This window comes from Athene cunicularia (genome assembly GCF_003259725.1).
Source record: "Athene cunicularia isolate RWA chromosome 28 unlocalized genomic scaffold, athCun1 chr28_part2, whole genome shotgun sequence".
Classification (NCBI taxonomy): Eukaryota; Metazoa; Chordata; class Aves; order Strigiformes; family Strigidae; genus Athene; species Athene cunicularia.
The window spans coordinates 467,791-490,948 of NW_020799140.1; the positions used below are offsets into that span (position 1 = coordinate 467,791).

General features: G+C 40.1%; 1 protein-coding gene across 1 annotated transcript in view; it reads right to left on the reverse strand.

The window, feature by feature from the left end:
• The window catches only part of RANBP3 (RAN binding protein 3), a 50,270-nt gene that overhangs the window by 15,432 nt on the left and 11,680 nt on the right, over positions 1-23,158 (reverse strand). Inside the window, exons 2-9 of the mRNA XM_026865141.1 lie at positions 22,304-22,359; positions 13,035-13,238; positions 7,558-7,594; positions 7,385-7,471; positions 4,704-4,775; positions 3,458-3,523; positions 1,860-1,952; positions 679-782 (exon numbers count right to left, since the gene is read on the reverse strand). Of these exons, the coding sequence (XP_026720942.1) occupies positions 679-782; positions 1,860-1,952; positions 3,458-3,523; positions 4,704-4,775; positions 7,385-7,471; positions 7,558-7,594; positions 13,035-13,238; positions 22,304-22,359 (719 nt within the window). The remainder of the gene's footprint in view (positions 1-678; positions 783-1,859; positions 1,953-3,457; positions 3,524-4,703; positions 4,776-7,384; positions 7,472-7,557; positions 7,595-13,034; positions 13,239-22,303; positions 22,360-23,158) is intronic.

Below are 23,158 nucleotides of genomic sequence, written 5' to 3' on the forward strand. Positions count from 1 at the left end.
GCAGACCAGGCTCATACGTAACTGCAGAATACCACCTACTTGCCCTCACAAGGAAACTTTCTCTGTGGTACATCAAATCTATGCCACAGGTCTGCACAGGAAACAGAATTTGGTAAATGTTTCCTAGCCCCCGGCCTGACAGGAGCACCAGCCAGACCTGGCAACAGTCACCGCAGGAGGAAGATGTATTTCTTCATGCAATCTAACCAGATGAAAAAGCAGTGTTCTGACTATCGGTCCACTGAACCAAGGCACCCAAATTATTTCAATTCTGTGGTGGGAATTCAATGTCTATGGTCAGAATGGCATCACTCAAGCTGCAGTGAGATTTTACAGCAAGACCAGAAGTTAGAAGGACTAAAAGGAACTGACGAGAGCAGAAGCAGAACTGAGCAAATTTCTGTATTTTGTGAGGGGGGGAAAAAAGGTATTAAAAAACATCCTAAGCTGTGGGTTGAATAACCTTTCTTACAGTTCTTGAGTTAGTAAAGATTAATCTAGGATACTGTTAGGACAGTATAAAATCTGCTACTACACCTGAAGGGTACTGTAGTTTGGAGAGATAAAGGGGCTATCACTGATGATACCGCACTTACATCACTAAACAAATAAACGTTCAGAGAATATTATTTTAAAGTCTGTCACCCTGAGTGTCCTTGCAACTCTTCACCAACTCACCTTGTCTTCAGAGTCAGAACTTTTCAGTGTTGCGTTACTTAGTGAGTCTGATGTGGCTGCAGAATCTGGCGGGATATTTACACCATTCGTGCCACTGCTGAGAACTGCAATAACGGATGAGAACATCACATAAGTTCTCTAGATATTTAGATTGTCCTGAAAGCTTTCTATAGCAAGTTGTATGCTCTTTTCTTGTTTAAGTCCATGAAACATTGTTACGTAAATTACAGAGTTCCCACAGGAGGAGACATGAGGACCGCAATTCAGCAATTCTTAGAAGAATCAAAATTCCCAAAGCAGAAAACTAAGTCAGCAGAACATCACTTAATCCATACAAACACTGCAAGGACTTCAACACATACAACTTCACGCAACCACCCGTCTGCAATCTAATATTGTTCACAGCCAACAGGGCTCCTCTTTGCACTGATCCCCCATTGGAAATTTGTACCCCAATATTAAGTCCTCTATAGAGTCCAATCTGTGCCAACAGGCACACCCAGAAGTTAAGCTAGAAATGTTTGGTTCTATGCCAGATTCAGCATTAACTGAAGTTACTTCTGCTGCAATTCAACTGAACTTCCAAATAACAAAGGCAGGGGGCCGGGAAAACATAGTTTAGGAGACACAGACCACTTGAACAGTTTTTTTTCCTTAACTTCCAGTTTTCAGTCACGTCTATTTCTATTAGCTATCTCAAATTCCACAACAACATAATAATCATAATATACATGACCAAACTTAAGAATTAAAGTTGCATCTTGAAGTCCCAACTCCAAAACGGTCCCCAAGCTTAGAGGCACCTCCTAGTGACTCAGGCATTTTACATCGCTGCAGGCAGCTGAAGTCTACCACTACTGTTCAGTTTACTACACCATGGGCAACGCTGTCATTTGAGATTGCCAACTGACACCCTTAAAAGTTTTAAGCCCAAGCATGGACTACACCAATGTTAGAGGCCTGGCAGTGTTAGACAGTCATCCTACACAAAACCTGAAGGTTCAAACTGTGTTATCCCTTATGTAACACAGATATAATTAACATTTAAGATGTTTCTTTTCTGTTTTGCTAGGTTTCTCCTTTCAAAGGTGTATGCTGAGTAAAAACAAACTGCTACACTAAACGGAATCTGTATTTTTTTCTCCCTCTGTGGTATTATAGAAAGGAAAAGCATTATTTACCCATCTGTGAGAAGGCTTTTGGCTGTGGTGCCTGTAATACTGCGGGACGAAGCACACTTCGCTGCTGTTCCTTCGGTTTCTGGCTAGGGAGACCTGCAAGTACAAGTTTTTTCAAGAGCTATAAAGCTTTAAAGTTGAAAAATTTAGCTTCATCTAGTCTTCTCCATAACTGTTTCCAACAGAACATACAATGGAAAACCAGACATTTAAAAAGCTTCCACCCTCTTCTTTCCCATCCCTCACTCAGCCTCAAAATAGTCCCAAATAGAGAAGAAAAAGCTCTAAAATATATTCTCTATTTTATCCAGGAAAGAGTTGGGGAGTTTGACTGACTCAGAAATAAAAGTCAAGACGCAAGAGAAACGAACAGTAGGCAAGCAATCCTATTTATTCACTGACATATTATCCAACTACACTGAGTCTTTTCTCTTTTCAGTGAAGTAATTTCCAGATAGTGGCAAATGATTTTTTTTGTTCTTCATACAACCAAATGTACTGGTAGTGTAATAGTCTTACTTGTTTTTTCATTTAACAACCTTCTGGCTTTTCACATTAACCTAGCCTCTTTGGTTTGCTATAGTAAGATAGACAGCACTACAACTCTTCAAATATGCTCTGATTCAAAAAGCCAACTGACCTTAAGGAACCTAATAAAAGAAACCAAACCCAAACATCTTAACATCAACTCTAGAAGGTTACGGCAATCCCAGAAGGTTCAGTTTTCTTCACTGAGCAAAACAAAGATGAACTGTTGATCCAATAAAATACTGCAGCAGAAGTTACTATGAATAACTCAGCTGAATATTCTGCAACTAATTCCATTTCAGGCCACCCATATTCAAAGGACATGACAACAACCAAAATATTACAACTATCCTAAGTTCAAACATTCATGTGTCAGCTCAAAAAAACCTTTTCTTTCTTAAAATTTACGACTCTTCCTGCAAAACAGGAATAAACAGTTTTCATATATAGATATAACATAGTAACTTCCATTACCAAAACAGTTTTGGGTTTTTCCCTCAAGCTCCTAAGGAGCTGTAGTATTAATGTCTTGCCAATACTGGCTAGGTTTACACCAGCGAACAGCAATCAGTAAGAGCCAAACCATAAAGCTGAACAGGTAGGGTCAAGGACCAGATGTCCATGCTACTGTCAAAACCCAGGGAGAGGAGGGAGTGGGGAGCGAACAACGTTTCAGACTTTGCTCTAGCCTGGTCCCAGACCAGGTGACTGTTAGTGGCTGGAACTTGTTCAGTGCCCTCCTGGAGCACTCCTTTTGTTCCAGTTTGCTACCAAAGGAATTGAGTTCATGGAGCCCAGGATTACTTCAAGAACTGAATCAAGGCATGCCAAGCAGAAACAACTGGGAGATACATTTCAGAAATGCATGACTGATCAACGCCAAAACTTTGACTGTCTATACACGTTACACAGCAGATACGGACATAAGCACTCTGGAGAGAAGATGACTTTTTTCTGCATAAACATAGGTACTGCCATCTTCCAGTTCCAACAGTAGTTTGATGAAAAATCATAAATAACTCAAATACCTGAACTGGATTCTTTGCACTGCTGCAAAAAACCACTGAACTCACCTGCACTAGGTGCCTGACCATGGATAAGTATTGGTGGCTTCAGCCGGAATCCACTGCTCTTTTCCTCTAGAAGCAAAATACAAAATTACAAGGACGTAGCTGTAACATATGACATACATTTGGTCAGTCACAAAATTCCTCATGCTCTCCCCACTGGATATTTATGAAACTTGTGCGTGGTTACAAAGTCATGAGGAGATTTCCAAAGAAGAAATTCTTTTCTTCCAAAAGAAGTCTGAATTTCCAGTGATCATCACAGCAAAGATGCAAACAGAAACACAAGTTGTTGCAAGAAAAATATTCAGAATTGTTTTTCAGAATGAAAACATGAAACAAATCATTTTCACAAGAGAAATTAAGTTTCTTCTGTGAAGGAGGTAATAGATGTTTTAAGTGAGAATCTAAACTAATGAAAGGACAATCAAAAGTATGACTGAACACGACAGCTGCTAACAAACACCCAACTGCTAATTATCATAAATTAAACTTAATTGCTTAACATTAGTTTCTTGTAATGCCACTAGCTTTTAACTTATGCTTTTATAGTATGAAGTTGCTTTGGTAAATAGCATGAATTTGCCTTTGCTTGCACTCACTACAGTTAAGGCTTTCAGATAAAACAACAAAATCTCAAAAAAACCCATAGTCATAAATCCACAGCTATTACAAAATAAGTTCTGAAGAACTTACAAGGTATAATTATAAAATGTTTCCTTTTATGGGCATAATGGCTGCGTTCAGAATAAGACAACACCTTACCATCTTCCTGTACTTTGTTATTTTCACGCCATTTAAGCATAACAATGTGCTATACAGCAATACCGACACGACCAAGCTACACAACAGTGATTAACAAAGTAAGTGGTACTGTCACAGGTCATGGATGATCATCACCACCATGGATTATGGTTGATTTGATTTTCAGCATCAAAAGCGCCAGTATCCAAAGCAGATAAATGAAAATTTCCCTTAAAATTTTAACTTGAGGTTAACAGGTGGGCATAGAGTCAGATTGCAGCCTTCCGCCACCACTCCCAAAGCATTTAAGAATTTTGCTATTTGTTTAGTTCTCTCCAGCAAGCATGAAATCAAGCAATGAACTGAGCAAGAGAACACCTGTAAGATCAGAACCATCACACTTCCATTCTCCCAGATACTTCAGAAATAAGATCTTATCAGAGTATTCTGGATTATGACAGACTGACAGCACTTTGCTGAGAAAAAGCAGAAAAATGAGGAAGCTCACCTGGTTCTGAGTCAGAATTGCCTGTAGAGGGTTCACAGAAGCTTGATGGCATAAAGACGTTGTTCTTTGTTACTGCAGTCAAGGAAAAAGAAAAGAGAAATTATGTACGTTGTTCTTAATTATAAACTGTGTTCCCAGACATACCAAGGCTGCAAATTGAAAACAATTTCTCTAGTCATTTGTTTTATTTTAGGTTTTTCCTTCTTCTAAACTAAAACAGTATTTTAGTTTAAAGAAGCAAACAGGTCATTGTTCACAAAACCCCCTTGGTTTCTCCTGAAACAGAGAGAGCACAAATTTCATTTTTTCTGGAGGAACGACAAACACAAGATTCCCAGTCTGAATTGTACCTGAACTAGGAAAAGTGATGTTACAATCTATAATTTCATTACAAAACATCTGTAAGATTTCAAAAGACCTCTGCATAGGGGGCAGAAATGAGTGTAATGCCTGCTAAATAGTGGAAGCTAACACCTGGACTCCTCAAAAGGCTTAAAAGTGATAGCACAGCTTGCACTGAGAGCTAGGCAACTTAGTCTGAACTGCCCTCCAAGCACAAAGGAGACTGCATCAGAGTATTTGCAGATGTCACACTTAAGCAGCTTAGCAGTCAACAAGAGAGAAAAAAAAAAAAAAGTTTGAAGTGAACAGGCAAAGGACTGTGTTTCTTTTCCACTGGGACCAAAAGAACCAAGTAATAAGAAGTTTGGTTGAGGCCCTGAACGGCAGTGGAAGCACTTCTGGCCTTGTACAAAGAGTGACAGGCAATGCAGCTTATGAAATATGATATTCAGAGCAAGAGGTACGTGCATTGAGTCACAAGGCGATGACAATGGAGTTTTTTGTCTCCAACAGATCATCTTGCATGTGAAGTATGACAATATTTATCAGCACTTTTAGCAGAAAAGAGAAAGGAAACCCATGTCTGAACACAGTTAAACTAAAAGATCTACAAAAAGCACTTGCCTTTAATTTCATTTTCAGTTGTGGGTTGTTTTTTTTTTTTTCTTATTTGCTTCTTTCCTTTAATTCTGTCTTTCTCTTTGTATTATGGTCTGCCTTAAGCTTAAGCATAATGAAGATTTCACATGAGCAAAAATTCCCTAACCTTGAGAGAAACGTAACCCCACAAAAAAATTAACAGGTTTGAAAGTGAAAGATTTTCTGAAAATCAAGGACATCAAATGCTATCAACAATATTGAAAGAAGCCTTTATGGAAGTTGCAATTCCAATCAGAGTTGGTCACCGTTTGATGACACCACATCAGAACGGGATGTCAAACAAGGAATAAATGACCATATCCAGTCAAAAGGCATTAGCCAAGCAGATGCTTGACAAAGTATGCTGGACCCCTGAAATACCCAGTATTCAACCTAAGGGAGCCAAATAAATTGCTTTCCTGCTCTTAACTAATGCTAGCATTAAGCAAAATCTGTGATGTCAGATATTCTAATCTCAAAAGATAAATACATTAGAGACTAGACGAGTTAGTGATTATAGGGAACCTAGGAATATAAGGTCCAATAAACAAGGAAGCTCCTAACGGGCTATACACATTCTGTCATCCTAACAGGAATTCTATACACAAAGAACCCTATTACTTCTGTGCAGAGAGTGCTCTACTAAGAGTGATCAGCAAGCAGACCACAGCACTGCTGGTCCCCTGACCCGTGCTCAACTAACAGGACTGCGCTCTGAAAGCCACTAAGTCGCACCCCAGAAAATCTAGATCTCAAGGAGGAGGGACTCTTCCCCTGAAATGAGAATACTGTGCCCATAAAACATCAGCAACTACATTTTAAATTCTGTAGTCACTGATTTCCTTCAAATTAAAAGCAAAATCAGTTTTCATCTTTTAGTCACACTCCCAAATGTGCTGTATGTCAGAGGAATATTTTCTACTGTTCTCTCCTCTACTGTTTTTCCTCGTCTCCTTTATTTTAACTCAGATGATGGAAACAAAGCAGCAAAGTCTCCAAACCTGCCCCAAGCACTGCCATACCTTAAAATAATTCTTGACCAAAGCTAAACACTTCATATTGTCTGTGAAAAGGCATAAATTCTAGAGACTGTTCCTGTGGGTGAGCACAAATATCAAACATGACCCTTCCCACATATGTGGATTGCAAGAATTTACCCCCGGCCTTCCCAGTGATTCTGCTGCCTCGACTGTACACACACAAACAGGCAGTGGTCAATCTCTTGCATTTGCCAGGAGGGAATGTTGCTGAAATGCAGTGAATTCCCTCCTCTTTAAAATGGGAGAAAAGGAAGGAATAAAACAACTTACGCATGACCTGAGACTTAGACGATTTACCTACCACCAGAGTAAACTAAGAAAAAGGTAGCATTTACACAAATTTGTTAATAAGCAACCCGATCACAACAAATCAAAAAGATTTCTGGCAAATTCTTTGATTTCACAGTGTAAGACCGAAAGCTGAAACTACAAATATGTGTCAACTTACCGACGGAAAACATTTTAGAAACATATCTATCAACTCCTTTGGGTTTCACTGAATTTGCTAACACAGACCACGGAAGAAGTCAGAGTACACAGTTGCTCTGGTCTTAAGGCAAAGCACAGCAAACAGTACTAAAACTGAGGACATGACTGGAAAAAGAAAATAGTCTAAGAAGGAAACCCACCTCTCCTATATTACACTGTAGCAACATTTACCTGACTGAGAAGGAGGGAACTGAGTTAAGGATGAAGTTCTCTCACGCTTCACAGGTGGACAGTAGCTCCCATCCTCTCGATCAGATTCTGTAGGAAAAAGCAATTAGGGAAAACGCACAAAATCCTGGAGGCACAAACTCATGGGTTTTTAATCTTGCAATCAAATCTCTTACCATCTCCATCTTCTGGACTTGATCCATCTGCTGATCTCTGAAATCAGACGACAGTGATAAAACAAAAATCACGTATTAAACATTTCAACCTCTTTGAATATATCCAAATGTTTTAATCATCAGCTTGGATTTTCTTTACTGTCAACAATATACACTCAAGGCAAAGCATTATTTTTATGACTTACATGTAGGCAATATATTGAGTTTTGTCCAGATACTGTTAAATAAGACTAATTCAAAAATACTTCCTTTACAATGAAGTTATCTGAAAATTCGTATGCAAGTACTAACATCCTTAGAGACTATGCAACAATTAGAGTTACATGTTCTATATACTGAAACACTGAAAATGACAATTGTCCAATTTGGTTTGATTTTAAAAATATCATGGAAGTTCCAAGGTCATCCTGAACATACCCATCATTTGAGAGTTCACTCCAAAGCACTTTTCCTAATTAACCAAACTGACATTAGCTCCTTCAACAAAAGGACAGCCTTGGAGCAGTGTCTTTCAAAGCGCCCTCTGTGTATCAGTACCATGATATTCTGACAGGAATCAGCAATGGAGAGTCTCCTAGCATCTGCCACAGTACCAGGAACAAGACAGGAAGCATCACAGGCTACCAACTATCACAGTACTCAAAAAAGTCTTTGAGCAAAGGTTTCACATCTTTCCCGAGGATTTTTAGGTCTCTCTTCCTACTTGCTCTGCCGGTTCCTCAGCTGATATAATTTCCCTTGTTCCTGCAAAACAAACTTATGATGGATTCCTTTCACTACGGAAGGTGACCAGGGCAGCATGAGCACCTTCATCTCATTACAAAACCTCTTGACACACTGGCCTTCCTCCGCAGCCCAACACTACCTTCCACCCCACTCCTGCCTCAGGACACAGACAGACACCTCCCCTTCAGAGGCTCGCTTCAGAGCTTGGCTGACTTGGAGGAACCGCAGCTCACGGACAGGTCCCACTGCAGCCCCCAAGCTCATCCTTCCCCACTGCCACTAGTCATACTTTGGCAGGGAGAACAGGCAGGACACAACAAGACTGGTTAAGGCTGCAGAGGACTACAACCTGAAAGACAAAACTCACATAAAAGAATATCACAAAGTTTTCTATTTAGCACTGTGTATCTTTAGACTCTAGATACTACTGTACTATCAGTATTTCACTCAATGCTAATAAAAACCCATTTACACTGCATTTTGCCTATGCAATTAAGTTTATGGGGTTTTCTGTTTTGTTTTACATTAATAGAAAAGTATCGCTATCTCACTAGCATCCTAGTCAAGCACTTTTTAAACCTTTAGCATTGGGAATGAAAAGCTATTGACATTTCTGAAACACCGCCACCCCATCCACAAATATCTATCAACACAGTCTCATTAGTACTGTATTTCCTACATAATTGGTCAAGTATTCCACACTACTGGAAGATGATCTTATTTGGCATCTCCCTTGCCAACATTAGTTTCCCAAAAGATAAGGCTGGAGAACCATGATGTCATCTATCTGTTTCAGCCATCAGCACCTGAAGTCAGAGAAAAATTCTGTTTTGCACAGAAAGTGTTGTCACATACAGCAGCGATTTGTTTCAGTTTTTAGCAAAAATCCTGAAAGCAGAAGGAAACCATTTGGTAAAAAAATTGCAAGAACGGAACTGCAGATCTCTACGTGCAAAAATCTTTACAAATCAACAAGTGATTTCCCCCTGAACTTCAAAAACTTCTTAAACTGTCACTTCATTAACTGATGCAAGCACCACTAAATTTGCTGTCGCTGCCCAACGCATTTGGTGGGCAAGGAGCAACAATATCCAACTTTGTAACCTACAGAGGACAAAGCAGAGCTAAGTATCTGCTCCCTCTGAGTTATTTCCATGCTTCCTCATCCAGAGTCCCCATGACAAGGGTTACAGCTGTTACTGACATTGCCAACCCTAGTCGAGGTAGATGCTGCACAGAATTAAGAAAAGGACTTCCCTTTCTCCCAAATGTATTTTTTTCCCTGCATAAGCATCTAAATATTGAGATCCTTTGGTATGCTACCTCCCATCTTTACCCATTCCCTGCTCACACTGTCAATTATTGCTTGGGAAAGTTGAGACAGACCTTGGAAATAACTCCTACCAGAACAACAACAATAGATTTAAAACTTCCACAGACTTTGGAATTTAAAGGCCATGGAAGAAAAAAAAAAAGTCATAATCCCTTAGGTTGATCCCCAAGCACAGATAGGGCCAAGAACCTCATTTATGCCTACCTCAGTACTGAAATTCCTGAATCTAAGACATCCGGGTTCAATTTTCTGCTTTCATATTAATAAGAATATGCACGAGTTACTCCACGGCAGAGTTACCAACACTACTGGGAACTGGGTTTTAATGTTTTGGTTTTTTTTTTATACTCAGCATCCAGTAAAAGACACACCACAGTTTCCTTGCTTTTATTTAAAAACTTCCTGTCAATATTCATTCTCCATTACTTGGGAATTCTACCATCAGGTCTCCTCAACCCTGGATAAATCTCAAGTTTCTTCACTATAATGCCTTCACCAATGACCAATTCACTCTTACAGATCTTCAAAAAATAGTCCTACATCCTTCATCATTAGAAGAAAAGTTTTCAAGATAATATAGCTGTATGCACATGATCTAATGAAGCCTGATCTCCCACAGATCCTACCCAAATGACAAACAATGGGGAAAAACCTGTGGTGAGAACTCAAATGCTTGGGGCAGGAAAATGTTTTCTCTCCTCTCTAGTCTGCCTCTACCCACAGACTGCAGAGGAATCCAGGGCCAAGGTCTCCACACCGCTCAGCATCTCTGGACAAACTTGACACAGTTAAAGGTAGATGGCACAGGGAGCAGGGGTACACAGACACTATAAAGTTACCACTGCAGCCAGAAGTTGCTTACCAGTGTTACTTACTCAGGAGAAGCTGGGGAGACTACACGAAAATAGGGGAGAATACATGCATGACAGACAGTTTACTTGACAGAACAGAAAAAACATCAGATTGCAATTAGTGATAAAAACCAGCAGCAGCCCAGCCTTTCCATTTCAGGCCTCTCTTCCCCGGCTGCTCAATCTGTACCTTACAGCAACACGTTTTACACAATGTAGTACACAACAGATGTGAAAGCCAGGACCGTCCCATACTATAAGGAACTATTAAAGTGACAACTTCTCTCCATTCAGTTCTTTGAAATTAGAAGCTGAAAAGACACTTAAACCAGTAACATCAAAACTCAACCTACAATTTACTACTCATTTAAGAACAGAAGCTACCTTTCACTTACTCTCTCCTCACCCTAGTTTTAGAAATCCAGTTACAGGAAAGTTACAATTATTTCTAAATAGAGGCTCCTACAATTCTGACACGTTTCTAATTAAACAAATTACCTTTTTACAGGCTACCAACTGCTTTTTAAAAGCGCATATGAACATAATTAACCATCCCATACTGAAGTAAGAACGCTGCTTCTTTACACCCACTACTTCCTCACACAGTTGTTAAACTAAGAGAAGAACTTAAAACTTCAACAGATTTGTCACTTGTTTATTTACAATAAATGAGAAGAAACAGGGAAGGCAAGGGAGAAAAATCAGGCAAAGCAAAAAAGTCAACATAATTAGGTGAAATCTGTAAGATTTTCTTTACAGTGTTTATCTTTGGAAGATGCATTTAAGATGCAAAAAGTCTTATATAAAAGGACTTCAGAGCATGGTACAGCAAGTCTGCAATTTTAACACTCTGCATATGTATAAGAATTATTGAATTGCTATGGCCATTCCTTAAAAGCTGTTCCAGAACCTTTTAAACAATGGAGCCCTGCTAGCACAGCTACATGCTGCTGTAGGCTGGCTGGGGTTAGGCAGCTCAAAGTCAAGGCATCATAATCAGCTCCGCAAGAGGCCGTATCTCCGGTCAAACCATCATAAGGTCTTCGCAAAAATATCTGTCTCTGTGTGTACAAACAATACCAAGTAAACAAGAAATATGCAGTGTCTTTTCTTCAGAACTCAGTCTTAATTCATCTATCTTCCCAAGGTCCTGGGGCTGTTCTACTCTTAAGAAACAGGGATAATTTGAAGAATGCTTGCTAGAGCATATGAAGGCCAGCTACGTGCCTATACCGAGCATGGTAGTATTCTGTAAATTTAAGTGAATGAACTTAAAGTTCAAGGATGCACAGACACTGGTTGTGTACAGCCAAGAATTCCTGCATACATTCACCAACAGCATTTTTGGTACTTAAATGTCTTTCAAACCTGGGTGAATTGGGGCAAGATTTTCTGGTCTTTAAGACTAAGTCAGATAATGAACACTTGCCACAATTCTCCTGAAAGTCTGGTTGATGCAGTTCTCTTGGCCAGTTCTACTAACACTGGCAATTTCAAACTGTAGAAAAAACTGTCACAGAGGTCTGTGACTACATTTACCAGCTTTACTTTAAAATATTAACCCTTGAAAACTTTAACAGAAACTGAAATAGAAAAATTTCTGCAGCAAGTCATCAAGCAACAGTCTGGACACCAGAAGGTGCTTAACCTACAGTTGTCTGTACCTTGTCATGACATCGTGACAATCCATTCAGCACTGGGTTTATTTCAAATGGCCCATTCTGGAGCAAAAACAAAACCTAAAACCCCCAAACCACACACTAATTCAAAAAAAGGGTGCGGGTGTTGTGTGCAGCAGCCTTACCAGGGAAAGACCCATCAATGAGTACATGGCGACTGTGTGTGGTCGTGATGAGCAGTGACACTCTCCTGCACCAAGAAAACATGGTGCACCAACCAGAAAGATTAGGGCAACTTATAAAATTGCTCTGCAAGACGGTATTGTAGTAGTCATTTAGTCATCTAATCTTTCCAAAAATATTTTGCTGCACCACCAGTTTAAAAAAAAAAATAATCTCAAATTAACAGCACTGACAACTTTTCCTACATCAAGGTACTGAGTTTTTCTTTTCTCCAAGTACCTAAATCCAAAATTCTCCTTCAGCATCTTTGTTGCTGCTTTTAATCTGCTAAATACATTACGGGTTGGCATGACAAGCTCCTGTTTCTATCTAGTGGAATCACAGCAATAGCTGCTCACTCTGTCAAACTGGAGCATTATGGCTCAAACAATCCTTCTCTAACTGCTTCAAGCAAATCCCTCATATATATACACACCCATTTTCTCACTCATTTAGAAGTGGTCTTATCCTTAGCAAACACATAGTTTACACCCTAAATTTTAAAATACTTGATGTGTCTTCTATAATTACACCCACTAGGGAGTTCCAAACAAATTTTATGTCTACTAACTGGAACAATGGCTTAGAGGGGACTAACACTTGCAATCAAAGAACCGGACAGATAGCCAGCTGTGCTACCTCAAGTTAACAGTAACAGATTCCTCCTAGTGGAAGGGACTTTGTTCTTTAAACCTCAGCAGAAGTACTTGGTAGGTTCACACTTACCCCTGCCAGTTCTTGTTGAATAGGAGCAAGCTGGGCTTCAGAAGCGGGACTCAGGGTAGCACTGACTGAGGCAACAGAGGGAGCAGGGTGCTCAGAGTCGCGCTCACCAGCTGATTCTTTCTGACCCAGACCATGGTGGGGGGGCTCAACCTCTCCCTGGGGGTCCTCGCCTGAATCCGACAAACCTTTTTGCTCTGCAGGGGACTGGGAGCAGAAAAGACAACGTCCCTTCAATGCAAGGCTGCAACATGAGAGCAGTCGTCCTAGTGAGAGGATCTGCTAATCCCTTTTTAAATTCCCCTGTTTTCACCATATGGCATAAGGAATTGCTTGCTGCTGAGACACCAATTAAAATATGCACAAACCAGGTAACAGAACTTGCTGACTGAATTAGTTTCCCCTCCCCACAAAAAGCATCAGTTGGATGCCCTTTGTTGAAAGTTAACTAAAAAGTCAGTGTCCCCATCAAAAGAGCATTTTGCCAGCCACAGAGTTATTGGGGTTTAACTCCTCCTTCTCTCAAGGCCTAAAGGACAGCTATTTGCTTTTACCCCCAGATTCAGGCATAAGAATTAAATAGACAATTACTGTAAATAACTGTCTTTCACTGCTGCTTCAGACCATGTTTGAGGGAGGTAGGGTTGATATAAAATTCTCCACAGAAATTCATTATGTAGCATTCACACAAGACACACAATCCTTTCATATTCACGTGACTGAATTACCCGAAAAGCAATGTTTTCTTTTGCAAATTAGAAGTTTGTGTATCTATTTCAAGCAGGGGGTGATAGTATAGCTAGTGCACACTAATGGGATTTGATAATTGCTGAACTTCTGCCGCAGACTCCTTACATTTCTTCAGATTATTTAATGCTGCAGGTCCCCACTTGTAGAACAGAAATTAAGCATTACCATATTCTGCACATGTCTTAAGAATGAAAAAGTTAAAAGCTTTGAGCCTGAACTGTGATAAAGGACTAAATTATAGTCCATGGATAATACGCAGGCCAAGGACATTCTCTCAGCTGTGATCTGTGGGCCAAGCCTCCTGGTGTCTTATGGTGAAGTTATCTGGAGAATCAAGCATTGGTGAAGATGTCACTCAGAACATAAACTTAGCTTGCTCTCAGAAAGCATTCAGTAGAATGAAGAGAGACCAAAAATGCTCATCATTGCCCAGGTCCATGCAAAACAGTAAACAGCTACCTCAAAAATGAAGAGCAACTTTTAAATCTTAATGGCCCAAAGTTCTTCAGCTATGACTTGGCCTGTCCTCAAACAGAAGCAATTATTAAAAGACAACATACGTAATTTTATGAGCGGTTTCAGTTCAGTGAAGATACTCAAGTTTTAAATCTTTCAAAAAATTACTATCATTAAGGCTCAAAATAGTCAAAATGTATTTAACAGAGATAATGTCATATCAGGTAAAGCTGGGAACATTGGATTTTTAGTATTTTCAAAATTTTCTGGTTTTAATATGAAGCTGTTACTAACAGACCAAACGCTGACTTAAAACCCCACTAAATGAGAGAACAGTTACAGAAACATTTTGTCTGTCACCAAAAATTAAACCAAGTTAGCACTCTGCTATTCTTACCTCTCTGGCTCAGAAGAACAGCATGAAAAGGCTACCTGGAACTTGCCACAGCACTTACAACATTTGTATGTTACTCAAACACCTCAGTCCTCCACTGGACATTTTATACCATTAATCCTAGTCTTTTTATGCTATGCCTTACTTTCAAAGTTAACAGCATTTCAAATGTCATTCAAACTATTTTCTTCCCCTTGAAGGGGAAACAGCCGTAAAAAAAGTACAATAATTAAGTCACAAGTTACCTGTATCACACTAACCACAAAAGCAATTATGCAAGCAGCAGCACTGAAGATCTGTTCTCATCCTCATGGCTTATGCTGCGTGTCACCTCTGGTCCTCTCACTTCATTACCCCAAGTCTTCCCATGTACTCCACACCACAAACCTCTTCCGTCCTGCCACACTGCCCCTGCCCAGCCGTGGGGCCAGAGGCAGCTCGCTGCACTGGGGCCACACGTGCAAGCACACACAGAGCAGCTCTCCCTCTGCGAAGGGGGCAATTCGGGCCTTGCTGATCCAGTCACATTTCCAGGAAACATGCAGAATGGTTTTAAAACTTAAACCTCTATCACCTTGTCAGAGCAGATTCTGCAGGCTTTCAGCTTGTGATCAGAGCAAAAAGCAACTTGGCTCCCCAGCTGAAAGACTTCCCCCCTTCTCCAGCAGCCTGGAGAGCCGGAGCCCTGCAGCAGGACTGACAGATGACAGACAAGGATGGAGGATGACAGGATGGAGACAACCTTGCCGTTACGCACACAGCCTCTGAGGAACCTGGGCTGGGGAGGAACACAGTGCCCTAAAAACCACACTGGGGAAAACGCTGAAAGCTATAACCAGAACAGTACTAGGAAATGGGGATGGGGGAGGCTGTCCTTGTCAACGGCCAGAATGAACCTCAGGATGAGACAACCATCAGCAGGGATCTGCAGGCAACCCGGAATGATTAGGAAACTGCAGAGAGCCTTTGGGGCTGAAGATGACTAAGAAAATTCAGTGTCCATAAGCAAAATAATGCACAGGAAAAGGGTACGGAAGTGTTTCCGCATAAAAATAGCTGAATACCTTATAAGTCTTCAGCTGTAACACACAGAATTTGGAAGGAAGAGGAACAGAAACGAACTATGAAATCACAGTGACCCCCCCCCATAGCAAGGGCTTCAACTTATACTGGCTATTAGGTTCAAAAAAACAGCACAAAACTAAAGGAGACAAAAAGCCCACGCGGCTGAGCCCCTTGTCAGAGGATCGTGGAGATGGTGGTAGCTCACATGCTTGGGTTCAGTAAGCAATTGGAGAACTTCTAATGAAAAAAAAGGAGCCTCACTAGTAGTTTATACTGACTTGTAGCTACAGATCATGCAATCGCTAATAACGCGGTCAGAGGCAAGAACACTCAACACACACTTGTGCTATATACTTAAAAGTGGAAATGACAATAAATTATTCTGCAAGTAATTTCTATCAATACAATTTAGAACTTCCAAAGTAGGCTAAGCAAACATGCATCAGGATTTAGTAGTTCTTGTAACACATGGCAAGTACTTTAAAGTGTGAAATAACCAAGGTAACCTTCCAGCATAAATCTGATTTCTATCCCAAGCAAAATTAAATTGTATGTGCTTCAAGACTCAGAAAAGAAACAAACCAAAAATAATTATTGCCAATCACCACTTCTACAGAAAAATCTGATGCCAAGGTGAGAATTTCTTGCGCAGGTCAATACATAAAACTATGGTGGTTGGGTTGTTTTTGTTTTTTTTTTTAAATAAATTCATCTATTAAATGGTTCAAAAACTACTGCAAGTTTCAGAATTTGTGAATAGTGTGTGGTTTAAGTCATGGAGGACAAAACCAACAAAGGCCTCGAGGATCTGTCAAACCAAAATTGCTCTAGAGAGAAGTGTGTACAGCTGTTCTCAAAAAAGCACATCCAAGGGAAACTGCAAGCTCTTAAAATTCATTTTAGTCTTCAGTCATGCTCACTATCGAAAGTGTTTCCTGATCTCTTAACTTCATAAATTCTGATCTAGTTCTTGCTCGAAGTTCTTCGGAGCTGGTGAAGAACAGTTCATTCTCTTTGTGCTGTAATGTTTTATGTCTGCGATGATTTGTGTCTCTCCTTGAGCCTCCTCTTCTCTAAGGAAACATTCCTTGTAAGTACAGCTCTACAAAGAGCTTGGCAGAAATCTGTTCCTGTCAAATATTACAGCAAAGATCAACAGAGAGATGAATAATGTAGGAAGTCACCTACACAAACTCACCTTGCTCACCCAGATCAAATAACATCTATTTTATTAAAGCAAAAATAACACACCTAGACTAAATACGTGAAAGTCTACTTGGAGAGTTGGTTTCCTCTGCATTGCAGGAAATAAGGAGACACGTGAAGAAATACATAAAAGCTAGGAATAACCACCAAATATAGGCACAGAAATAATATTCCTTTTTTATAAAGACTGGCACAAACATTCTTGGGTCAGTTTTTCCCCCCAATCCTAAATTGGCTATTTATGGCTCCCTTCCTCATTTTCCCCACACTAGCACCCATATCCAACGGCCCAAAAAGACTACTCTCAGTGTAGCTTTTCACAATCTCTACCTGCTTAGAGCTGAGGACAACTCTTGCTGATATTCTCAGTAGCCTTTGACATTATCAGCCTCTCTATATTCCTCTAAGCTGTCTTGCACAACTGTCCTCTCCAAATAAATTTATGATTGTTCTTCTAAGCGCAGCAGTGTAGCAATATATTCACAATTATGAACTCTTAAGCATTGGTTTTAATTCCTTCAGTATACTGTTGACTTACAACACGGTTCAACTAGGTTTCCCTAACAAAACCTCTTGGCAGCCATGCTAAGGATGCTAAGAGCCTACAAAAGGAAATACTGTTGCCTCTCCCTACACAAGTTGCTTCCTCCACAGTTCTGCCACAATCCCAAACCTACAAGTCATGCCCATAGCACAAACAACATTTTCTAATCATCCACAACCTCAAACCACCAAAACCCAGGCATTTCCAAATCATACTGCCCTAAACCTGAGCTTCAACCCATCCCTACTTCACAAACTGTCTAATGCGACTTCCCCTCTTCTAAACTCACCATCTTACTCTCCAGACTACGTGGGAATGCCATCTTTCTCATCACTTAAATCACATTTACACTGCCACATCTATTTTTAAAGCTCCACAGTTAAGACTGTGATGACAGATCTAACAACTTAAGGACATAAATCCTTGTTCACTCCAGAACTACCCCTTTACCTCTACATACCAGGTGTCAGCCACCCCTTAAAGTCTTTGCATCATTTTGCAGCACCAGCTAGGTATGGGACATAACCCAACTACTAGGTAACATATTCCTTCATATTCATCCTTAAAAGCTCACCATCATTAATTCATCTATAAAGCACTACACCAACCAAAACTAGTTATATAACAAGCTAGAAATAAAGCATTTGTTTCTATATTCTACCATTGCCCCCAATCCAGGCTGGTGGAGGGAAGACGACAAGATGCAAGTTACATAAGAGACAATGGCTTGTTTTAAAAAGAAAAAAAAATCTATTTTTAAATCCAAGTTGAGTATCTACCTTTTACATTAGTTATGACTAGGGAGTCATGATTATCCTAGCATTGCGAGAATCAGTGACAACTGCAAGACAACCACAGCTCACACTTGCCAAAGAAAGAACCCTAAAAGCATTTTTTGACAAACTGTTTCTTTACAACACTACTGGTTACATTTATTTGAGCTATTATACCTACTTAAAAAAAATGTGTAAATGCACAAAAGACTTCAGAATACTTTGACCTCAAAAATGCATGTCAAAATTTAACTTCATAAAATGCCTTCAAGTAACCTACGGTCAGAAACTGTCATGAAATGGTTTTACGGGAAAAGCCAAAACTAGTTTCAGAGCAGAAACGCATCTAACAAGTGACCAAAAATTAATCATAGAAAAAGTCATTTCTATTAATTGAAACCTTTAATTTACAAAGTACTGTGAAAAGCACAGTACAGTTCACGTGTAAGTTACTGGGATAGATAATGGAATAACAGTAAAATTCTACGCTTAACATCGCAAAGTTAGGGCTTTATGTCGCTTTCAGACCTTAACAGCTACGAGTCTTCCTCAGCCGATCTAGTTTTCCAACTAGGGTCAGCACTAGAAGCTCAGCTTGTCATAAGAATGACTAGCAGTGTCTAAAGATATTTGGATGCTATCATTCAGATATTTGCAAGAACTGTATTTCACACATTGCAAAAATTGTTCTCAAAGAGTTAGGGAAATAGGAAAATAATGAAAACGGAGACTCACTCAAATGTGGACATCCACCATTAATTGATATCTATAATGAAAATCAGAGCAGACAGACCAATCGTGTCTTTTTAACTGCAAAAGAATCTCCTTACTAAAGTAAAACTAAGGGGCATCATTCTGAACACCGTGCACTTTTTGCCCCTCTAAATAAACTGCAGGTTCTGACACCTTACTAAACTGTATACAGCCTTAGCTGGAACACTCGGTTAAAAAAAAAATCCATTTCCAGACTAGTATGGATTTTGTCCTACAACATGCTGAATATTTTTCATCTTCTAACGGAGAAACAGATGTCTGACACCTTAGAAGCACAAACTTAAGGAGAAATTTCTAGAAAAATAATGTTCTTTACTTAATAGCAGACAATGTTAGCTCCAGAAAAGTGAGTTAATATTGTGAATAATATCACAACCAGGCCCTAATGCTGAGGGGGCCTATAGATACTGCAACAAAATAATCGTGGTCAGGACATCCTGTATGATGGGGAAGAGCACGAGGCAAGCATCTAAACAAGCACCATGGCCAGTGAACTGAACACACAGCGTAATGCCTTCTCCTGACTCCCGGCTTCCTGCGTCGGTGCTGAAAAGCCTCCATGGACACTCTGCTTACAGCTCCAGAAGCAAGTCAACTTGACTAGACAGACATTCTGATAAAGTAAAACAGTAATTTACATAGAGAAATTACATGTTTTAGAAGCCTGTTGTTTGTCAACTATTTAAGTTGCTTTTGCATTTTCTTCAAAACATTGCTCTAAGGAAAAGCTGCTCTGTTAATAGATTTTCCTTGTTGATTTTAATAAGGATAATCTTTCGTGGCAGGCAATGCACTTAACCAGGCACCTTGTATGGAAACAGTCATGGAGTTAACTGTTGACCGTAACACTTCGCTATTAGCCTTTGCAAAAATACAGTGAAAGGTCTCACCCAGTGTGCAACCCGAGTCACTTTTTCTGATTAAGCTGATTAAAGGGACACACAGCTGGCCTCAATGCTAGGTTCTGATATATACAGCCTATACGAAGTGGCTGTTACTTCTGGCTGACAGCACCGTATTATTTTTGTATCAACACTACAACAAACAGGCTTTGGCTCTTTATTTAACAAAGCAGCAAGAAGCACAGCACTGATGCTTCTCCCTCTTTTCTCTAGACTCAAATACACACATAGAAGCTACTAAAATGATTATTAACCACCACCCCTCCCCCTTTTAAGAAAACTGTACGTCTCCACACATTTTACCCTGAGATTTATATCTGGTACACTTTGGAAATTGGCAACCAGGTGACAGATGCCACCGGCAGACTCTTCATGATCTGCTTCAAGGAACGAGTCCTGCTCTCCAGCCAGGCTAGATCTATTCCACACCATACTGACCCCCGCTCAAGCACCAACACCACTCAGTTTTTAGATGAATTTCTAACGTTTCTAACCCCGGGCCTTCCCAATGCTTGGCTCACCCACAGGCCTTGATACACACGGTCCCCCCACCCCACCAGGCTGTGCCGTGGCAGAGCCTGTCCCCACACACAGCCACCTATTCAGCAGCATCATAGTCTTCAGCACCCTCAGAGGCAGCTGGGAAGACTAAATTACAGATCCCTCTTCCCTGGAACTCTGGATCCTCTCTACCAGCCCAAAAAAGCATTAAGCCTTTAGTTAAGATTTTTTACAAATATTTTCTTAAGACATATCAGAGTGCAATAGATCTGTCCCACAGCCCAACACAGGAGCTTGCACAGCCTAGGACTGAAGGCATGCACTCCGCACAGAAGCAGAAGGTACCACATGACGGAATTTGAGAGCACAAGACCTGCCAGCTTAGCACTGAAGGACCAGCCCAGCAAGGAAAGGACACCGGACCACCACCCCTCTGCCTGGGTTGCACAGTGCTGTGATCACTGCTTCCAGACTAACTGTGGAAGCACTGCCAGGTTAAAGGAGACCTGGGGAGAAAACTCACCACCGTACAACTCAGAAGGGACGTCAGGAACAGTCTAAGGAACAGCAGATGATTGGGAGCTGTTTCCTAGACAACGTGATCCAAGCTGATAGTGCAAACACTTCATTCCAAAGTACATGTAAACGGTCACCATAAAAAAATGTAATCGGAAGTATTGAAGAAATATTTAATTTGATTAGCCAGTATTAGAAGAACAGCAGATTTAAATCCTTTCCAAGCTGACAAGATTTCAAGCTCCTGCTGAGGAATATACCTACTAAACCCATGGGAAGGCTTGAGTCTGGTACTTGTTCCAAACCAAAGAAAAGCTAACAACTGCAAAAAGGTTTGGTATTTCTATTCAAATATTTGAGAAGATTTTCTGACTGCACAGAATATAACAATCCAGTGATTCAACAAAAAGTGAATCATGCGTACGTGAGCACACTTCTCTCAGTCCTACCGGCTTCAGCTGAAACAAGAGTAACCTTGATTTATTTTTTTTTTCCAAATGTTAACAGCTTTTACTAGTAACCAGGCAGAATTAAATATCACAGTATCTTGAGATTCTTACCAATTTCTTTTACTAAAAATATTTTTACAATATAAGAAACTGGAAGGCTTACAGTTTGGGAAGAAAAAAAGGAAAACTACAGCCTAGAACTCATCCATAACATTCTGTGTGTCACTTTCGAAATGAAAAGGAATGCGAACTATACTGCACTCTGCCCACATGGCCACGGCTTTCCATTACATCTATTTCAATTTAACAGCAATTTCTGCTAAAGGGAAGGTCTTGCTCCTCCTCTCAACTCTCATTTCTTCTGAGCTCTAGCCCTTCTGCAGCCATGGGATGAGTTGTATCACCCTCTTGGCTCAGCACAAGCTCACCGACAGAACACTTTCCAGCAGATTATGGCAAACCCCAAATTCACATCACCTATCTGCTAGCACAGACCCAGAGGCCGGTGACAGGAACACAGGGTAGGGGTAGAGGGATAGGCAAAAGAACAGGATTACCATTTTGCCAGGTAATTAGACACTTTGCAGCTGAAATACATTTGAATATAATGAGGTGAGAATCAATAATCTAGACCATGGTTTTCTTTGCCTTGTCTTAACTCTATTATAAGAAAAATAAATTTTATAGTTTTGTCATGCAACTGCACCTGTCAGCACTCCTTTATCACCTGTTCCTTTCAAGCTGCCCATCTTCTGTCTGAAAAGCCACCACCACACTCCTTCCCACTTTTAGCCCTCCAGCATCTCTTTACCCTATGCCCATTAATAATGTTAATGATCTATTATCCATCTTCAAAACAATATAGACAAACAGCTGCTCACTATAGAATGAGTCAGGGCTACAGAACAAAACAAACGAAAACATGTACCAACATCTCCTTACCTTCTGTGCTTTATCCTTCTGAAATACAAAGACAGGTGGAGCGATGGCAGGTTTTTCTGTAAAAAGAAAAATCAGTGGTTTTTTTTCCAGTCACATCCATTACTAACATGAAAATGTTATGTTCTACGATGCTTTTACCAGCAACAAATCCTTAAAGCAGTGAAATTTCAGGTACACAAATTGCATCCACTGGTTCCTGGTAACATATAAGAACTTCATCTTTAAAAGGAAAAAGGAGTGTTTTAAGAACAACAATACAACTGATATTTGAAAGCTATTTGTCTTTGCCCTCCAGATCTATTTCAAACCAGAACTTCTACTTTACTTGGGTACATCAGGAGGAAAAGGCCCTTTGCAGTAGTTTACTTTCTGAACACATGCAAGTTTTGCAGGCAAAGGCTTTTCCTTCCCCATAGTAACACATTAACACAAAGAGTTTTGCTGTACATCCCCACACAACCCTCCATAAAGGTCACCTAATTCTGACACTTGATTATACTTGTATTTTATTATCATTGAAACCTTCACAAAGGTCCTAAATCATCAGCACTTGCAGGTCTACAATTTAAACCAAATATTCCATGCACACTATTACAGAGGGACCAGTTTTTTCTGCAAAACTTAAAAGACTTGTTTTTCCAGACAAGTAGACAGAAACTCTCTGGCAAAACAAGGAGCTGGAGATGCAGAAAATGTCCATGTTCTAACAGAGTCAGTCTTTGTAAAGGTGTTCTGAGAAAGCCCAAGCATGTGAGAAGGAAAGCAGACCTTCAGTAATGACTGTCCCAGAGACAGTAAATCCCCAAGCTGGAGATCTGGAACTTATATAAACCACTTAGTTTCTTCTGAATGGCA